Source organism: Cololabis saira, chromosome 11 (genome assembly GCF_033807715.1).
Source record: "Cololabis saira isolate AMF1-May2022 chromosome 11, fColSai1.1, whole genome shotgun sequence".
Classification (NCBI taxonomy): Eukaryota; Metazoa; Chordata; class Actinopteri; order Beloniformes; family Belonidae; genus Cololabis; species Cololabis saira.
Window position 1 is genome coordinate 7,814,417 of NC_084597.1, and position 15,363 is coordinate 7,829,779.

The 15,363-nt window shown below is 40.4% G+C and overlaps 1 protein-coding gene across 1 annotated transcript in view; it reads right to left on the reverse strand.

Moving 5' to 3' along the window:
• Positions 1 to 15,363, reverse strand: part of prrc2b (proline-rich coiled-coil 2B) — a 77,896-nt gene that overhangs the window by 44,184 nt on the left and 18,349 nt on the right. The window contains exons 7-14 of the mRNA XM_061733655.1: positions 12,813 to 13,126; positions 9,967 to 10,088; positions 9,712 to 9,875; positions 7,971 to 8,058; positions 7,717 to 7,891; positions 5,299 to 5,644; positions 3,323 to 3,513; positions 762 to 963 (exon numbers count right to left, since the gene is read on the reverse strand). Of these exons, the coding sequence (XP_061589639.1) occupies positions 762 to 963; positions 3,323 to 3,513; positions 5,299 to 5,644; positions 7,717 to 7,891; positions 7,971 to 8,058; positions 9,712 to 9,875; positions 9,967 to 10,088; positions 12,813 to 13,126 (1,602 nt within the window). The remainder of the gene's footprint in view (positions 1 to 761; positions 964 to 3,322; positions 3,514 to 5,298; positions 5,645 to 7,716; positions 7,892 to 7,970; positions 8,059 to 9,711; positions 9,876 to 9,966; positions 10,089 to 12,812; positions 13,127 to 15,363) is intronic.

A 15,363-nucleotide genomic window follows, 5' to 3' on the forward strand; every position in this document is an offset into this window, starting at 1 on the left:
GGGAAGATTTTTTTTTTCATTATGCACTTCGAGAAAAAAGTCGAAATTTCGAGAAAAAAGTCGAAATGTCAAGAAAAAAGTCGAAATATTGAGAAAAAAGTCGAAATTTTGAGAAAAAAGTCGAAATCTCAAGATTAATGTTGAAGTACAATCTTGAGAAAAAAGTAAAAATGTCGAGAAAAAAGTAAAAATGTCGAGAAAAAAGTCGAAATGTTGAGAAAAAAGTCGAAATGTTGAGAAAAAAGTCGAAATTTTGAGAAAAAAGTCGAAATTTTGAGAAAAAAGTAGAAATCTCAAGATTAATGTTGAAGTACAATCTTGAGACAAAAGTCAAAATGTTGAGGAAAAAAGTAAAAATGTCGAGAAAAAAGTAAAAATGTCGAGAAAAAAAGTCTAAATATTGAGGAAAAAGTCGAAATTGAGAAAAAAGTCGAAATTTTGAGAAAAAAGTCGAAATTTTGAGAAAAAAGTCGAAATTTTGAGAAAAAAGTCGAAATATCGAGATTAAAAAGGAAAGAAAAAAGTAAGAAAAAAGAGAAAAAAAAGGAAAAAAGGAAAAAAGAAGAAAAAAATAGAAAAAAAGAAGAAAGAAACAGAAAAGAGAGAAAAAAAAGAAGAAAAAAGGGAAAAAAGGTCAAACATTTTTGAAAAAGCTCCAGGAGCCACTAGGGCGGCGCTAAAGAGCCACATGCGGCTCTAGAGCCGCGGGTTGCCGATCCCTGGTCTAAATGAATCCCCTATTAAGATGTTTTGGTGTTTACCTGAAGAATGAACTGAACCACGGTAGTAGTCCACGGGTGGGCGCCCGTGGACCATGCAGGGGTTCATAAAAGGTGGCATCATCATCCAGCGGGGGTCAAACCCGAGGACGTGTGAAGTGTAGAAGCTCCGGTGGGGATGGGTTGAGGCTGTTGGACCCGTGTGACCGGACTGCTGCCATTGTTGCATCTTATGCACTTGGTCCTATGACGCACAAATAGACCTGTTAAAGTAACACTGCAAAACTACTACTACTAGGGCTGGGTATCGATTCAAATGTCAAGAATCGATTAGATTCCGAATCGATTATCAAGATTTGATTCCGATATTGATTTGGGTTGGTGTTATTAAAACAGTTTTTTGAGCTGTTGCATGACTGTGTATATGACTATGTAGTTATGCAACATATTAATACTAGGGCTGTCAGTTTAGCACGTTAATTAGATTAATTACACTGCTAATTAACGCGTTATGAAAATTAACGCAATTAATTATGAGTGGCAAAATGCGCAAGCATTTTAAATTTGGCCCATTGAGGGACCGGTAGGCTACTTCCCATCTGCTGCTAGTCAAACAAAGTAGGTGACAGACGTGGATGCGACTCAGGGGAGCGACTCAGCAAATCTTTGCTGGGGCCTTTGAACGGCAAGTTTATGTATAAAAAGAAAGAAGACGGGACGATCAACAAGAACGCGGTGATTTGTACATTTAGTAAAAAAGAATATTCCTATCACCGGAGCCGCTCCAGCCTGATTTATCATTTAAACGCTAAACATGTCCAGACAAGTTCCACTGTAAACGTCACAGCTACTAGCGCTAGCGTGAGCTCACTTCGCCAACCCACGCTTGCAGAATCTGGGAAACGAATGAGCAAAGCCACGACAGAAAGACTGACAAACTCAATGGTAAAGTGGGTTGCTGCTGATTGCCGGCCAATTTCAATCGTGGAAGACGAGGGACTCAAGGAGGAATGGTGTCATGACCAAACCGTATTAAAACCACTCCCCCAGGCCATGGGGGAGTGTTTGTTTGGCCACCGTCAATATTTTCTTGTATTTTACTTGTTTTATATTCCAATGTCACACTCAAAACGTAGAGGGGGAAATATCAGTTTTTGTAAATACCCGGCTTTGTGTAAACGTGGCCTGAACAGGAAGATATTTTTTCTTTTGAATTTCATTTATGAAACACACTTCAATAAAAATGTGGATTTCAAATCTTTAGTGTGTTCAATTGATTAGCCATGCACTGCAGTTTTGTAATGTCCTAGAATACAAATTCTTTATTTGGGGACCTTTAGCAGATATGACATTAAAATGCGATTAATTAATTATAAATACTGTAATTAATTAGATAAAAAAAAGTTTAATCGCCTGACAGCCCTAATTAATACTAGTATTATATTGAGATTCAACAGCAAGTATTGCAGCTAATGATGCTGTAAGGACCAATCAGCTCCCAGAATGCTGATAGAACTGCTTTCAGAAACATCGTGGGGCAGAATTAATAACAGATCCAGGGCGGATGAAATCGGTTTTATATTGTCCCACATTCTGTTTAAATTTTTTTCCATTCTCGGTCCATTTATTTTTTTGTTTTTTTTTAAGATTTTTTGTGGCTCTAGTGGCCCTTTATTCAAAGAGAGAGAGAATGGGGATGACATGCAGCAAAGGTGCACAGGCCGGGAATCAAACCTGCGACCACTGAAGGAGGACTGTAGCCTCAGTATATGAGCCGCTTGCTTAACCCACTGCGCCACCGAGCAGCCCAAGGATTTGGTTTTTAGCATTTTATGCAAATGTAACCCCAAGACAGTATATAAAGTAGTGATGCACCGAAATGAAAATTTGTGCCCGAAACCGAAAATAATAATAAACACTTGGCCGAATACCGAACAATACCGAACATGGTTCTTCAGCAGTTTTTCATTTATATGCCAATTTTTTCACCATTGCATAAATCAAATACATTTGATTTAGGCATGCTTTTCAAAGAAAAAAATCTTTTACAAAATTACAAGGTAGAAAATATTTATTGAACATAAAAAAAGGAACATTTTTTAATTTCCCAGCATTATGTTGTTTTGGTTCCACCTCCTGGTGAATGTTAGGTAAAATTCTTATGGGGTTAGTTTTTGGTTGGCCAACGATTTATGTTTGTGGTGCGCAACGTTACGGGACGGAGCGGCCAGTCTATTTCCTTATTTTACAACGCCGTTATTAATTGTTCGGTTTTTTTCCCACTTATTCCACCGAACACCGAAAGTGTTTTTTTTGCCATTTTCGGCCGAACAATTTCGGTTACCGCAGAATCTGTGCATCACTAATATAAAGTAATGAAATAGACAATTTATGCCATTATAACTGATAACTTTAATTAATTTCATGCCTTAAAACATATTTAAAAACATGGCACCAGTTATTCATTTTTTGGCCATTAACAAAAAAATACCAAAGGTTATAAGGATAAAAAAATATATAAATCTTTGACATACAAATCGATTTCTACTACTACAAATTCAAAATGATATATTTGGTTAAGTGTGAGAGCCTGTGGTTTTCACCTGCTGGTGTTGGGGCTGCGGCTGCTTCTGAAAGCGGGGTGGAGTTGGTTTGGAGGGCAGGCGGCCGCCACCGTCCTCTGACGGGAAGAAGTGGTCCTGGACATCGTCCTCGCTGCCGTGTTGGGCGGAGAAGCCCAGGTCTTCCAGGTAACTATGAGCAGGGGAGTTTTCTCCCAGGCTCTCAACTTCATCTGTAAAGCATCCAGGGGGGTTTATTTATTGTTAGTTAATATTTATTTTGGTCAATCAAAAACATAAACAAACAAGATAACACAGGTTTTTCCCTGGTCAACATTGATTATTTTGACCGAAAAAGGTCTGGGCTTGAAGCATAAAGCTTATCTTGCCTACCTTTCAACAGAATAGAATATACAAAAAGAACAAATGAAGTATCATGAGGCTACACAAAATAATAATAATAATAATAATAGCTTAAATAACTGTAATAATGATAATTAAAGCTGCAAGCAGCAATGAAAAGGTCAAGGACTCAAAACTAAGTCTGATGACACCACCCACGACTCTATGTCAAACCATTCAAAAGTTATGGCTGAAAATAGGAACTATGAAATAGACCAATCAGAAGAAGGGGCGGAGCTAATTTGCACCAAAAAAGGTCAAGTACTCAAAACCGAGTCCGATGACACCACCCACAACTCTCTATTGTCAAACCATTCAAAAGTTATGGCAGAGAAAAGTTTTCTAGGGGGCGCTGTTGAGCCATGTTGCCACGCCCATTAATGCAAACCATTAAATATCAAATTTATCACCAGGCCTGGCTTGCGTGCAAAATGTGGTGACTTTTGGGGAACTATCAAATATGGACCAATCAGATGAAGGGGGGTGCGCTTTTTGGCGTTAGCGTCGCCGCAGGATGGAGACGCACATTTTGATGTTTAACACACCTGGGTGCACGTTACGGTTCGGGCTCTGAAGCGGCTGAAGAAATGGCATAAATTTAAAATAAATAAATAAAAGGGATGTAGACGGGCTGTTTTTTTTTCTCAGCCGCTCGCGGTTCCAGCTGATTTCTGATCAGCGCTGACACGAACAAAGCGGTTGCGCAATCGAGTACGTCACAGCAGCTTCACCCAAACCCCCCACTTCTCACCTGGCTGTGGAAAAACAAACGGGGACAAAACGGGTGGAGCCGCGCCGAGCCGTGCCGGGCTAAGGCGGTACTAGTGCGAAAGCGCCAAAGTCCAAGTCCGATGACACCACCCACGACTCTTTATATCAAACCATTCAAAAGTTATTGCAGAAAATCGGAACTATCACATATCGACCAATCAGAAGAAGGGGCGGGGCGCGCTTTTTGGCGTCTATCGTTGCCGCGGTAACGCTTTTGACTGAGAAAAGTAATGCGCATCGTCGCAGGATGGAGACGCACATTTTGATGTATAACACACCTGGGTGCACGTTACGGTTCGGGCCGTATTAACTGCCGAAGAAATGGCATAAATTGCGCCAAAATTACACGATTAATTAAAAATGGCCGACTTCCTGTTCAGTTTCGGCCATGGCGCCAAGAGACTTTTCTTTAAGTTGCGACATGATACAGGTGTGTACCGATTTTCATGCATGTACGTCAAACCGTATTGTGGGGCTTGAGGCACAAAGTTTTCTAGGGGGCGCTGTTGAGCCATTTTGCCACGCCCATTAATGCAAACCATTAAATATCAAATTTGGTGACTTTTGGGGCACGTTTAGGGGGGCAAAAAGGCCCTCCTTTAGTCAGAAGGAAAATAATAATAATAATTCCTACAGATACAATAGGGCCTTCGCACTGTCAGTGCTCGGGCCCTAATAATAATAGCTCTGAAAAAGGAAAGTGAAAAGATGCTAAGGAAACCGACAAAACCAATATTGTTCTATATATATATATATATATATATATATATATATATATATATATATATATATATATATATATATATTTATATTTAAATGTAAAGTCTTTCAGTTATTCATCTCACCTTTTGTGCTGTACTGCCAGATCTCAGACTGGCTTTTGCTCTGCTCCCTGTTTGGGGACTGTGGGACTTTTCTGCCCTCCGCCTCTTTCGGGCCGTCATCAGACCTCGATGTCGGCCTTTCGGGCTTCCCAAACTTCGCATCCAATTTTTTGAGTTTTTCAGCACATGCGGCCAGCCGTTCTTCGCGGGCTCGTCTCTCCTCCTCCTCTCTCCTCCTGCGGGCTCGTTCCACGGCCTCAGACAGCTCGGGCGATGCATATTTGGACCTGGCTGGTGCCTGGCCCTGAAGCTGCCTCTGGGCATCGTCCGGGTCAGGGGTCAACTCCCCGTGGCTCCTCTGCTGGGCCTAGACATGGTACAGACGCAGTTCAGGGTCTTTTTCCAAAAGAGTCAGAAGACTAAGCCATTTAATGTGTATAGAAATATATGTGAGTAAGAATGTTTGTAAAGAATAAGATAAAATCACATCCTGAATAATGTCTGCTTTCACATATAGATGAATACAGGAACTCAGGGTAAATAACTCAGGTGATTAATACTCAGGTATACCACAATTTATATTAATACAATTCTTACCATTAATTTGTGCAACCTTGCAACCTTTAACTTTGTCAAGTTTTTTTATCTTTTCTTTCATATTTAATGACAATGGTTCAACTGAAATAAATAGTATTGAGTTCATAAGTTTTTTTTTTTTTTTTACTTCTTCCTGCTCCTTTTTTGAGCAGAACACGCAATTATATTTATTAATTCTCGTCTAATTTGTTTACGGTGGTACATTTATTATTAGGGCCCGAGCACTTACAGTGCGAAGGCCCTATTGTATCTGTAGGTTTTTTTTTCCCCTCCTCCTTCCGAAGAAAAATTGATATTTAATGGTTTGCATTAATGGGCGTGGCCTAATGGCTCAACAGCCCCCCCTAGAAAATTTTGTGCCTCAATACGGTTTGACGTACATGCACGAAAATCGCTACACACCTGTATCATGTCGCAACTTAAAGAAAAGTCTCTTGGCGCCATGGCCGAAACCAAACAGGAAGTCACCCATTTTGAATTAATCGTGTAATTTTGGCGCAATTTATGCCATTTCTTTGGCCGTTAATGCGGCCCGAACCGTAACGTGCACCCAGGTGTATTATACATCAAAATGTGCGTCTCCATCCTGCGACGATGCGCATTACCTTTCTCAGTCAAAAGCGTTACCGCGGCAACGATAGACGCCAAAAAGCGCGCCCCGCCCCTTCTTCTGATTGGTCGATATGTGATAGTTCCGATTTTCTGCAATAACTTTTGAATGGTATGATATAAAGAGTCGTGGGTGGTGTCATCGGACTCGGTTTTTGGCGCTTCCGCACTAGTACCGCCTTAGCCCGGCGTGGCTCGTCGCAGCTCCATCCGTTTTGTCCCCGTTTGTTTTTCCACAGCCAGGTGAGAAGTGGGCAGGTTGGGGTGAAGCTGCTGTGACGTACTCGACTGCGCAACACCTTTGTTCGTGTCGGCACTGATGAGAAATCAGCTGGAGCCGCGAGCGGCTGAGAAAAAAAACAGCCCATCTACATCCCTTTTTTAATTCTCTCCTCAGCCACCAGGTTTATGAACATCTGCACCTCAGAGTTGGATCACCAAACAGACGTTTGCGCTTTATAATAAAATCGCCGCGAGCCGCCAGTCGCCTTCGCGCTGACTCCCGCTTCCTGATTCAAACGTCTGACGGCCCCGCCCCCAGACCAATCAGCTGCCTGTAATGTGATGACGTCGGAAATAGTCCCGGCTCAGCCCGGTTAGAACCTCGCCAGAATGGTTACAGAAAAAGTATCTGCTTGGCACGGCTCTACCCGCCTCAGCCCCTAGTGCAAAAGCGCAAGACGGGGCCGTGGCGGGTAGAAAAGGGACATTTGAGTCCTTGAACATAATTGCTGCAAATTAACCCCGCCCCTTCATCTGATTGGTCAATATTTGATAGTTCCTATTTCCTGCAATAACTTTTGAATGGTTTGATATAGAGTCGTGGGTGTTGTCATCCGCTAAATGTCCAGGCCTGAAGAATCTACATGCAAGTCATACAAGCTTCCACTGCAACGTGCACAAGGGTGCGAGGGCCCGTTCATCGCTGCTTGCAGCTTTAATTTGGTGATTATTGTTCTTTTTTATTTTGTTGATTATTGTTCTGCTGTTTATTTTTGTGCTTATGTTTGAAATAAGAGATATGAAATCGAAAAAAATAAATAATCCACCAAATCTTCATTTTTAGGATTATGGAAGTTTGATCAATGGAAGGTTTCCTTAATGTATTTAAAACATTTCTTTTCACCAAGATCAAACCCAATTTAGAAATACAGGAAGTTGGACCTGGTTTTAAAAGAAGCAACGTTTTCATTCACGTTACAACATTAATGAGGCCGCAGACCACGTGGCTACCTGGCTGTCCAGAGAGGGATATCTGCTGCTGCTGCTAGGCTTCCTGATGGGGTCTTGGTTGGGATGTCTGCAGGAATAATTCTCCTCGGCGCCCTCTTGGGGATACAACACCTCCCCTGAACCCAGAAAGGCCGGGCAGTCCCGGTGGCCCTCTCTATTCCTCATCCAATCAGCCCTACAAAGTAAAACGTTGAATTAGAAAACCTTTATATGATGACGAGGGCAATGATGAGCAATGAAGAAGGAGTTCTTACCAGATCTTGTTTTTATCATTGGAGGAGTGGTCCTCTTCATCGTCACTGAACTTGAGCTTCTCGCCATAATCAACTTCTTCATGAAGTCCTAGAATAGAAAAACGTTAAGCACTTTGAGCAAGTAAAACAGTCCTTTTTCAGTGCTTTGTCTTGACTTGTAAATATCCAATTCTCTGCACATGCAGCACAGCACAAAGAAAATGCATTTTATAGTATCTCTTGCTGACATTTCTTCTTTTTTTTTGGTGCAACCCTGGTGACAAATTATGACATTTAATTAAAAACAAGTTATTTATAATTGACACTAGGAATGGGCGATATTTTACCGTTCACGATAAACCGTGAAAAAAATTCCTCACGATAAGAATTTGTCATCTCGCGGTAAAAACGATAAATTCCTGTTGATGAAGTTTTTGTGTAAAGCTGATTTATGGTTCTGCGTTAAATCGACGCATAACGTGTGAAAGAAAGAAAGAAAGAAAGAAAGAAAGAAAGAAAGAAATGAGCAAGAAAGAAAGAAAGAAAGCAATGAGCAAGAAAGAAATGAGCGAGCAAGAAAGAAATGAGCGAGCAAGAAAGAAATGAGCGAGCAAGAAAGAAATGAGCGAGCAAGAAAGAAATGAGCAAGCAAGAAAGAAATGAGCAAGCAAGAAAGAAATGAGCAAGCAAGAAAGAAATGAGCAAGCAAGAAAGAAATGAGCAAGCAAGCAAGAAAGAAATGAGCAAGCAAGAAAGAAATGAGCAAGCAAGCAAGAAAGAAAGAAAGAAAGAAAGAAAGAAAGAAAGAAAGAAAGAAAGAAAGAAAGAAAGAAAGAAAGAAAGAAAGAAAGAAAGAAAGAAAGAAAGAAAGAAAGAAAGAAAGAAAGAAAGAAAGAAAGAAAGAAAGAAAGAAAGAAAGAAAGAAAGAAAGAAAGAAAGAAAGAAAGAAAGAAAGAAAGAAAGAAAGAAAGAAAGAAAGAAAGAAAGAAAGAAAGAAAGAAAGAAAGAAAGAAAGAAAGAAAGAAAGAAAGAAAGAAAGAAAGAAAGAAAGAAAGAAAGGAGCAAGCAAGAAAGAAATGAGCAAGCAAGCAAGAAAGAAATGAGCAAGCAAGCAAGAAAGAAATGAGCAAGCAAGCAAGAAAGAAATGAGCAAGCAAGCAAGAAAGAAATGAGCAAGCAAGCAAGAAAGAAATGAGCAAGCAAGCAAGAAAGAAATGAGCAAGCAAGCAAGAAAGAAATGAGCAAGCAAGCAAGAAAGAAATGAGCAAGCAAGCAAGAAAGAAATGAGCAAGCAAGCAAGAAAGAAATGAGCAAGAAAGCAAGAAAGAAATGAGCAAGAAAGAAAGAAAGAAAGAAAGAAAGAAAGAAAGAAAGAAAGAAAGAAAGAAAGAAAGAAAGAAAGAAAGAAAGAAAGAAAGAAAGAAAGAAAGAAAGAAAGAAAGAAAGAAAGAAAGAAATGAGGTTTTTGTGTAACAAACATGGTGGATCTGAGAGCGAGATAGATTTATAGTTGAAAAGGTGGAGTTGAATTGTTTTTTTTTTTTATCGTCATTTTTATCTTTATCGGGATAAATGCCAGAAATGATCGTGATACATTTTTTAGTCCATACCACCCATCCCTAATTGACACACAAATTATGATTGTTACATGTAGAAGTGTTGATAAATTAACAGAGACATTTCTAACATCAGTCAACTTTTGTGCCTTATTCCATCCAAAAGAAAAACATTCAAGGCAAAGAGACATCTAAGAAATACTGACCAGCCCATCCATCATCACAGCTCTTGTCAAGATCATCCAGGTCCTTCAAATCTTCTGGATTAATAATGGCTGGGCGCTGTGGTCTTTCACCAGGCCTGCGGATGGGCTGAGAAGAGACTCGAGGCGGTGCACGGACAAAGCGGTTCTCTCTTCTTGGATCAACCCTGTCGTCACAGATGATAAAAGGGAGACACTGAATGTCACAGATACTGATTGATTCAGGAGTGGCTGCTACAATTTTTACAATGTACTTACATTACTCGTTCTGGTTTGGCGTAACCCTGCCTGAAAGTCGGCTTGCTGTCTAAACGAACCGCAGCCCCTAACGTGCCAGAATTATATTCTGACTCTGGAGTTTGGGCCTCTCTTGTGCACATCTGAAAAGAGCAGAATCACAGCAGCTGTTGGCATCAGAAACTCTTAACGCTCCTGTTGTCTTCACGTCAAAATGACCCTCCACTGTGTTAAAAACCAAGTAATTTCCAGTAGGGCTGCAACTAACGACTATTTTAATAGTCGACTAGTCACCGACTATTGAAACGATTAGTCGACTAATCGGATAATTAGTAATTTTTTCTTAAATTTAGTATGTCGCTTTAATTATGTGGCAAATGATAATAAACACGAGAAAGATGGAACTTCAATGAAAAATACAGGACTGTCTCAGAAAATTTTAATATTGTGATAAAGTCCTTTATTTTCTGTAATGCAAAAATGTCATACATTCTGGATTCATTACAAATCGACTGAAATATTGCAAGCCTTTTATTATTTTAATATTGCAGATCATAGTTTACAGCTTAAGAAAACTCAAATATCCTATCTCAAAAAATTAGAATATTCTGGGAATCTTAAGCTGTAAGCCATAATCAGCAATATGAAAATAATAAAAGGCTTGCAATATTTCAGTTGATTTGTAATGAATCCAGAATGTATGACATTTTTGTTGTTTTAATTGCATTACAGAAAATAAAGAAATAAAGAACACAATATTCGAATTTTCTGAGACAGTCCTGTAGATATTTTATTCAACTTTGCCGCTGTTCATACAAAAAGTTAATAAAATGTCCTATTTAAAACCAAGGACAGGCACAGTGATCAGTCAAACATAAATCCATGAATAAATTCATCCATTCATCCATTATTTTTCATTTTTTAAGGACAGGCAAATGTGTTATATAAAAAACAAAATAAAACGTCTCATATTTTTTCTGTATCAAGTGGGTAAATGGGTTCTGGATGGCAGGACGTTCTCTGGGTTGAACTGGTGTATCATTTGTTGAAACTCGTCACCCAGACCCGACGTGCTTTCTCTTCAAATGCTGCATTACCAACGTGCTCCCGTGATAAGCAAGGTCTGCTTTGCAAACCTTGCAAGTCATCTTTTTATTTACCTTATCGAGGCTAAAAGTCTCCAAAACTTTAGAAGTTTTGTTACATGCTTCGACATGTTTGTTTTGTTCACGAGGGCAGCGGGGGCGGGAGGGGCAGAGAAGCGTGCAGTGTCCCCGGCTCTTAGTGACCCCTCTTTCAGCATTTTTTCAAAAGAAAACTTAATTTAGTTTGAGTTTTAAAAACCAGCGCTTCGTTAACGCTGCTCTTCGACGCCGTGTTCATTGTTTGATAGTTTCACACCACGCGCATATGTGAGTTAAATGACGTGACTACTGGTCCCCCAGTCTCTGACAAGTCGGTCTTCCCTGAGGGGCGGGGGCGAACCCGCCCTCCTCTGTTTCTGATTGGCTAATACCAAGGCTCTGGCTAGCTTTATTTTATTTTACTGTTTACAACAGCGTCAGTTTAATGCCTAACATGATTTTATTTAGTGATGCACCGAAATGAAAATTTGTGGCCGAAACCGAAACTAATAATAAACACTTGGCCGAATACCGAACAATACCGAACATGGTTCTTCGCAGTTTTTCATTTATTTTGCAAATTTTTTCACCATTGCATAAATCAAATAAATTTGATTTAGGCATGCTTTTAAAAGAAAAAAATATTTTACAAAATTACAAGGTAGAAAACATTTGTTGAACATAAAAAACTGAACATTTTTTAATTTCCCAGCATTTCTTAAATATTCCAGCAGACATTATACCAGCAAAGAACAATAACTTAAAATAAATAAATTAGCAAAATACATTTTGTGGCCATCTTTGAGCTTACGTTAGGCTTAACTGACTGAACATTGTAACATAGGCCTTAAAACAATAAAAATGCATTAAAGCGCTCAGGGTTTTTTATCATTTCAAATGATAAATCAAACTTGTAGCTGAAAGACTTTGCAGATGTGCCCCCTCTAGATATTTGAGCAGAACATTCATTGCAAACAGCCATTCTTGTATTATTCTTTGCCACTCTAAAATACTTCCACACTGCTGACATGTTTGCACCACTTCACTCCACGCTCTTCCACGTTTGATTTCGTCATCTAAACGCACCTGTAATAGATTGATTTATGTTGTTTTTGTTCCACCTGCTGGTGAATGTTAGTTAAATTCTTATGTGGTTAGTTTTTTGTTGGCCAACACTTTATGTGGTGCGCAACCATTACGGGAGCGTTATGTGGTTAGTTTTTGGTTGGCCAACGATTTATGTGCTGCGCAACAGTTACGGAGCGGCCAGTCTATTTATATTTCAACGCCGTTATTAATTGTTCGGTTTTTTTCCCACTTTCCACACTTCCACCGAACACCGAAAGTGTTTTTTTGCCATTTTCGGCCGAACAATTTCGGTTACCGAACAATCGGTGCATCACTAATTTCATTGGATAGTCTAACGGCTGATTTATGGTTCCGCGTTACACCAACGCAGAGCCTACAGCGTCGATTTAACGCCGAACCATAATTCAGGCTTAAACTGTACCACAAGAAAACACACGTGCATATGTTTTTTGTTCTTTTTTCCCCCTTATTTTCCAACTGACGGAAATCCGTCTGGAGACAGAACTTTAATCCCTGTGTATAGTTACAATAAAACGGCATGGATCATTTGAATTACATTGTTTTGACTCAATTTGTCCCATGAATTAAAATAATCTGACAACACTGACCCCTAAATCCCATTCACTCAACCGTCAAGTGTCATTAAATACTTACAAAGGCCGGCAACATGTCGTGGTACACAGCTAGTGACGTGTGTTGCAGCTGGTATTGGAGGCAAGCGGGGACGGCTGGTCGGCGCACCGGCTGGGCGGGTCGGAGCGAAGTCTCCTTGGGCTCCAGGCTCGGAGACTGAGCCCTGGCCACGCTGGAGGAGCTGGTGCCAGTGGCAGTGTAGGGGTGGGACGAGGCTGCAGGGGCGCCAGCCTCACCCCCAGCACTGACTTTACTCTCAGGGTCCGCTGGCAGGCTGGGGGCCAGTGATGAAGGAAGAAGGTTCCTGCCACCACCTTCTCTCCAGCTCGTCACATCTTCATTCAGAAGAAAAGGGAAAAGTTATTTTGAGAGCATCTGGACTATTGTACACTAGGGCTGGGCGATATGGACCAAAAGTCATATCTCGATATTTTCTAGCTGAATGGCGATACTCGATATATATCTCGATATTTTTTCTGTGCCATAATTGGAGTTTCCCCCAAAGCATTATAGCATAGCATCTCTGTTAGCATCTCTGTTAGCTTCATTTTTTTCTGAGGCAAACCCTTAAAAAAACAGTCAGTTTTAATACAAAGCCTCGTGCCAAATGTCACACAGGTTCCTTTATTAACAGAGGTCTGCACAATATTAAAATGTATAAAACAAATGAAATAAAAATAAACTGCCTGCATATATAGAATAAAAATGCTTCTTGAATAAAATAAAACAAATATCCCTTTCCTGCATAACAATTAAATTAAAATACACTGTGCAATTAATACAATGTAGACAGTAACAGGCAGACTTTTCCACTGAGGTTGACAGTTGTGCAAATAACAAAACATTTGTGCAAATCTCAAATAAAACATTCAAGTCAATTTGTCACAAAATAAGCTATATCAAAATCATAAAAAAAAAAGTTAAAAAAAAAAAAAAAAAAAAATTAAAAAATTGATATAAACGATATTGTCTCGTACCATATCGTGTTCGAAAATATATCGATATATATTAAAATCTCGATATATCGCCCAGCCCTATTGTACACTAAGAATATGGAAAAGTAACCCTGCATTCACACTGAAAGCGTCACGGGCATCATAGGCAGCCGACTGCCATTCATTTTCTATGAAAACGCACGTCGAAAAGCAGCGGGAGCAGCACGTCAATTTGAAGTTGAAAAATCTCAACTTTATGCAAATGAGCAGCGGCGGCGACACCGAGGCGTCGTCCAATCACAGACCGGGATTCCTGAAGCGAGAACTCTCAATGCAGATTGTACTTTCATGTACACACAAACGTACACTGATTCACATGCGTAAAGGAGCAGAGCTGTGCACTAACAAACTTATTTTATCAGGAATTAATATATTTCATCCAGCAAACTGACATTTTTGCTGATTTGACTGCCGTTTTTACCTGAACTGCTCACGTGAAACACATAACTGATGGTTGAGGAACTGGATGGTCCGAACTATTTTATTTGCTACATCGATCCAACGCAAAATAATTAAAAACCGTGCTTATTAATCACAAAACAGTTTGAACATCATGACCAAATCCGCTCCGACCCGGTGTGTCAGTGTTCACCGCAGACAGACTGAAGCTTCACCAGGACCAACGATGATGGTTGCTGTTGATCCGCGGACCAAACTTGTTAAAGAGCATCAAACTCACTCTTATCTACGCGGAAATAACGCTAAAATATAAAGAAGGCGGCCCAAAGTGTGATCCATGGTGAAATAGGAAACTGAAGATGTGCACGCTATATATACGGTAGATATGTGTAGACTGTTCCCTCCAGTTCTGCAGCGCAGCTTTAGCCCCGCCCACTGCAGGCGTCGACAGTGCATGCAGTTTTCAGTGTGAACCAGCCCCCGGTCTCGCACTCAGAAGGCACGCCGATTTTTCCCAGTGGCCAGCCGTGGTACTGCAACAAAAAAATCCCATGGGGCCCAGAAAGCTTTTTGCCCATAGACCGCAATAGTAAAAGAGAAGCCTCTAAAACTGTTCACAGGAACCTCCAGCTGTAATCACCGGCAATTACTAATCTTTGTATTCTATATTTTTAAGTCATGGACTTTATATCCGTCAAAAATGTTTTATAACGGCCAGAAAAGTCTCTTTCTGGGCGTGACGTCACAGCCGTGTCCGTGCATCCACGGATGTATTATATTAAAGGTATTGTGACATGAAAAACAAAATTTTCTTGATTTTTTGTGTTTTGTTGGGTGTCTTGACATCAATTACACCCAAAAAACAACGAACTTTTAACATTCAGTGTATTGTGTGCTTTCTGGGATTTTCCGCATAACTATGCAAAAACGGCGCATCTGGTTTGGTGGCGGGCCGTTACGTTTAAATCACCGCCCCCTCCACCCAGCTCCCTGCCTCCTCTCCTCTCCAGCGCACCATAAAGGCTGATTTATGGTTCCGCGTTACACCGACGCAGCCCCTACGGCGTAGGGTTACGCGGCGACGCGCACCGTACGCTGAACCCTACGGCGTAGGCTCTGCGTCGATTTAACGCGGAACCATAAATCAGGCTTAACACGGAGCTGTTTAGAGCCTCTTT